Source organism: Brachyhypopomus gauderio, chromosome 6 (assembly GCF_052324685.1).
Source record: "Brachyhypopomus gauderio isolate BG-103 chromosome 6, BGAUD_0.2, whole genome shotgun sequence".
Taxonomy (NCBI): Eukaryota; Metazoa; Chordata; class Actinopteri; order Gymnotiformes; family Hypopomidae; genus Brachyhypopomus; species Brachyhypopomus gauderio.
Window position 1 is genome coordinate 5,802,347 of NC_135216.1, and position 5,250 is coordinate 5,807,596.

At 43.2% G+C, this 5,250-nt stretch overlaps 1 protein-coding gene across 1 annotated transcript; it reads left to right on the forward strand.

Annotated features, from left to right (window-relative positions):
• Positions 1-244: 244 nt before the first annotated feature.
• LOC143516564 (keratin, type I cytoskeletal 50 kDa-like) lies at positions 245-3,392 on the forward strand. Its single transcript, XM_077008242.1, has 8 exons — positions 245-797; positions 1,050-1,132; positions 1,246-1,402; positions 1,828-1,989; positions 2,267-2,392; positions 2,574-2,648; positions 2,751-2,899; positions 3,186-3,392. The coding sequence occupies exons 1-8, from the start codon at positions 303-305 to the stop codon at positions 3,295-3,297; spliced, it is 1,359 nt and encodes a 452-aa protein (XP_076864357.1). The 5' UTR covers positions 245-302; the 3' UTR covers positions 3,298-3,392.
• The last annotated feature ends 1,858 nt before the right edge of the window (positions 3,393-5,250 follow it).

A 5,250-nucleotide genomic window follows, 5' to 3' on the forward strand; every position in this document is an offset into this window, starting at 1 on the left:
TCTGTCCGGGAGGGGAAAACTGTGGGAATGAAAGGCCCTACTCATGATGAAGTGTACACAGTTGCATGAGATAATCTGAGAAAGTCGCTGCTTGTCAATCACCTGACTGTAAAAACCACCCTTAAGCACAAATGATCCTATACCCCTAAATTTAGCAAATGTCAGCAGCTTTCATAATATGCAAATAGAGAGCATCTGTCCACTCCTGTGCCACGTCCTCCAGGATATAAAAGGCCCCGGACTCTTTCCATCGCACTCACTCTCCAGTCTGAGCAGAGTAAAGACCACAAACCTCCAAAGCCATGAACACCTTATCCACTCGCAGTGGTTTCTCAGGCGGGGCCTTCAGTGGAGGAATAGGGAGCTCCACACGCATGTCCATTTCTGGAGGAGGAGGAGGAGGAGGACGCATGAGTGCCATGCGGGCTGGGAGTGTGTATGGTGGCGCAGGAGGCTCCGACGTTCGCATCTCCCATGCAGGCCAGTCGGCCTCCATGGGTGGTGGTCTGGGCTTTGGCTTCGGGTCCGGTGCAGGTTTTGGCGGTGGTTCGGGTGGAGGCTTCGGGGGTGGCGCTGGCATGGCTGGAGCGGGCGACAGCAGTGTCCTTGGCAATGAGAAGTTCACCATGCAGAACCTCAACGACCGTCTGGCCTCCTACCTGGAGAAGGTGCGCTCACTGGAGAAGGCCAACGCTGAGCTGGAACTGAAGATCCGTGAGTTCCTCGACAGCAGGACGAAGCCTGATGCACGAGACCGCTCTGCTTTCTTTGTCACCATCAGTGAGCTCCAAGCAAAAGTAAGTCATTTAAACTTGACTTTTATTAATAAATCATGTTTTATTACTATTTTATTACTATTATTTTCATTGTTATGATGTGATCATCCACTTAGGTCTTTTAAATAAAAGTGGGGTCTTTTAAATTAGTGCAATACATTAGTGATACACATACTACAACAATACAGGATGTCATCTGTAATATCCTGTGTTGTTTTGCAAGAATTTAGTACAGTTATTAATCTGTCAAACATATCTGCTTCATATTTTCAGATCCTGGAAGCCATCCAGCTGAAAGGGTCTGTTTACCTCAACATCGACAACGCTAGCTTGGCAGCAGATGACTTCAAAATGAAGTAAGAAAGAAAATTAAAATTCACGATTTTAGCAATACTTAAATGAGGTTTTGGAAGATTCGTAGTGAAGTGTCGTGTCATGAGACATGGGAATTAACAGTCAAAACTTGCAGGTATGAGAATGAGATGACCATGCGTCAGTCCGTAGAGGCTGATATCGCTGGGCTGAAGAGACTACTGGATGAACTCAGCCTGAACAAAACAGACATCACCATGCAGATAGATGGTCTAAAAGAAGAGCTGGTCTTCCTCAAAAAGAACCATGAGGAGGTGATACAAAACATAAGACAATTCTTTAAATCATATATATTAATATTTTACGCTTTGTCTTATTTTATCAAATGTTATTGTGAAGCAGATGAGAACAGGCATCAATGCATTTGTGCTGTATTGCATCAGAGAACAACTGCCATGACTTATTACAGCATTAGTGTAGTCAAGGTTAATTTTGTAGATTTTCTATTTGCTGAAAAGATGTATATGGATCCTTTGCATAAACATTTCAGATTCTTATCTGACAGAAATTAACAAGACACATGAAGAGAAGAATAGAATTGACATTGGTGTTTATATCGTTGCAAATCACCTGTAAACCACAGGACGGCACATAAATCAACACACATATAAATCAGCAGTAGGTGTAAGTGAGTGAGTATAAAGCTCTCAAGCAGTGTGATCTTACGTAATGTTCCCAGGAACTGGTGTCTGCCCGCAATCAGATGAGTGGGCAGGTTCATGTGGAGGTCGACGCCGCGCCACAGGAAGACTTGACTAAGGTTTTGGAAGAAGTCCGCGAACACTATGAAGCCGTCGCTGCCAAGAGTCAGAAAGAGCTGGAGGGTTGGTTCCACACCAAGGTCGGTTCCTCCTCATCCTCCCAGCATGAAAGAAAAACAACCCACTGGCTCCTACCTGTGTTGCAGTTAGCATGACATTTCATTAACAAATCATTCAAGGAGAAACTTTTGAAATTATATTTCAAATTTGAATCGACTGTCAATGATTTTACAAGAATTCAGAAATTTGATATTATTTGATTTACAGATTCAGCACCTGTGTATATCAGAGTAACTCATATACTGGGTTCAGCTTTTTGCAATAACTAGCCTAACATTGTCATTTTTTGACTGACAGACAGAGTCCCTGAAACAAGAAGTAATTACAAACACAGAGACCCTGCAAACCTCCAAAACCGAGGTGAACTCTGTGAAGAGCACGTTGCAGTCCCTAGAGATTGAGCTTCAGTCTCTTTTAGCCATGGTAAGCTTGATCTCTTTACGCCTCTGACATGTTGCCATTTGTACCTGTAGTTTATTGTCCTGCTGTCAACTGTATTTCCAGCAAGGCCACATTGCAGTGCACTGGTGTTCAAGTTCATCAGCTCAATATTAAAGTTAAGTTAATCTGCTCAATATAAATATCCCTTCTCACCTGACTATAGAAAGCGTCTCTGGAGGGGACCTTGGCTGACACTCAGAACCGCTACTCCAGGAAGCTCTCGGGTTTCCAAATGCAGGTGAGCCTTCACGAGCTTTCATTCTTCTAAACATACGACCTACAGGAAAACGTACAGCTCTGGACTTAACGCATTTGTACTCCAAACTGCTCGGGCCGGTAGGCGAGCAGTCTAGAGGACCAACTGGTGCAGCTCCGAGCTAATCTGGAACAGCAGAGTCAACAGTACCAGATCCTGCTGGACATCAAGACCAGGCTGGAGTTGGAGATCGCAGAGTACAGGAGACTCCTGGACGCAGAGGCTACTGGAAGGTAAATCTGCAGGATATAAAGTCATAGCTGAATTTATTCTTTCACAACACAAATTTAGGTCTGATGGTTAAGAGTAATTAGGACTGAACTGAATTAAATGTTCCTGCACTTTGCAACACAGTATTGCTAAACCCGGTCTAAAACACCTAGACTATTTGTTGGATGAAAACTCTCAACTGGACTGAAGTAGCTTTCTAAAGTAGAGACTTACTGCCACAGCATGAACAAAGCATTATAATGACTCACTAAATAGCCTAAATTACATATTTTCTCTTTCGCTGCACAGCATCCTTGCCTCCTCTGGTTCGAGCTCCACTACCAAAACTACAATTATCGCTAAGGTGGAGGAGGTTGTTGATGGAAAAGTCACCACATCTACTACAGTTACTCAGAAGTGAAGCCCATCCAATCTGCACTTTGGATGAGGAAAGATGGAAAAGATGGAACTTATCACTAGCATTGCAATCAAAAATAAAGATAATATCAGCAATGACATACCTATGTATGTGTCTTATTTGTTGCTCAGCAAAGATCAAGAATACCCAGTGGTCATACCAACCTCAACCCATATCTTGTGATTCTATAAATTGGTCAAGGTCATCAAAAGCAATTATTTGATAAATTGGCCAAAGGCATTTAATAAATTTTATAAATTCTTTAATAATGGGAAGAGGAAAATGCTGACCATCTTTGATATAATTGACTAGAAAGGACTTTATCATAGATGGTCACACATGGTCATGCTTCCAACACACACACATTGGCCTGGTGGCCAGTCTTCATTAATTGTACATTGCACCAGTAAGAGCAGAGTGTGAAGGTTCAATTAGCAGGGCAAGTGCACAGTTTTGCTCAAAATATTGCAATCATTATGTGTGACATACCAGAGTTCAAAAGAGGACAAATAGTTGGTGCACCTGTGACCAAGATAGCAAGTCTTTGTGATGTATCAAGAGCCACGGTATCCAGGGTGATGTCAGCATACCACCAAGAATTATGAACCACAGCCAACAGGATTAACTGTGAACGCAAGAGGAAGCTGTCTGAAAGGGATGTTCGGGTGCTAACCCTGATTGTATCCAAAAAACGACTGCCCAAATCATGGCAGAATTCAATGTGCACATCAACTATCCTGTTTCCACCAAAACTGTCTGTCAGGAGCTCCACAGGGTCAATATACTCAGCCGGGCTGCTATAGCCAAACATTTGGTCACTCGTGCCAATGCCAAACATCAGGTTTCAATGGTGCAAGGAGCGCAAATCTTGGGCTGTGGACAATGTGAAACATGTATTGTTCTATGATGAGTCCACCTTTACTGTTTTCCCCACATCAGGGACAGTTACGGTGTGGAGAAGCGCCAAAGAAGCGTACCACCCGAATTGTTGCATGCCCAGAGTGAAGCATGGCGGTGGATTAGTGATGGTTTGGGCTGCCATATCATGACATTCCCTTGGCCCAATACTTGATGGGCGTGTCACTTCCAAGGAGTACCAATCCATTCTGGAGGACCATGTGCATCCAATGGTTCAAACATTGTATCCTGAAGGCGGTGCCGTGTATCAGGAAGACAATGCACCAATACACACAGCAAGACTGGTGAAAGATTGGTTTGATGAACATGAAAGTGAAGTTGAACATCTCCCATGGCCTGCACAGTCACCAGATCAAAATGTTATTGAGTGTTTTGGAGGAGCGAGTCAGGAAACTTTTTCCTTCACCAGCATCACGTAGTGACCTGGCCACTATCCTGCAAGAAGAATGGATTAAAATCCCTCTGACCACTGTGCAGGACTTGTATACGTCATTCCCAAGATGAATTGATGCAGTATTGCCCGCAAAAGGAGGCCCTACACCATAGCAATAAATGATTGTGGTGTTTCAGTTTCATTGTCCAACCCCTGTGCGTGTGTGTGTGTGTGTGTGTGTGTGTGTGTGTGTGTGTGTGTGTGTGTGTGTGTGTGTGTGTGTGTGTGTGTGTGTGTGTGTGTGTGCTTGTATGTGCTTGGACCCCCTTTTGCCTTCAGAACTACCCTAATTCTTCATGGCATAGATTCAACTACTGTAAACATTCCTCAGAGAGTCTGGTATATATATATGGTCTTGAAAGTACAAATGGTACATAAACTGTATACTGTATATATAATTATGTTATTGCTAGCAGATATAACACCTCAGGCAAAGAGAATCATGAGAAGGCATAAAATAGTGCTACAGAGTTGTCCCAGTTCACTTTGCACAATGTATAGATGTCATATAACCCAGGGGTGACAAGTGTGTCAAAAATGAATAATTACTTTATAGTTTCTGTCAGTTGCTTTGATGCTGTTGCGTAACTCTCAGCATGGAAATT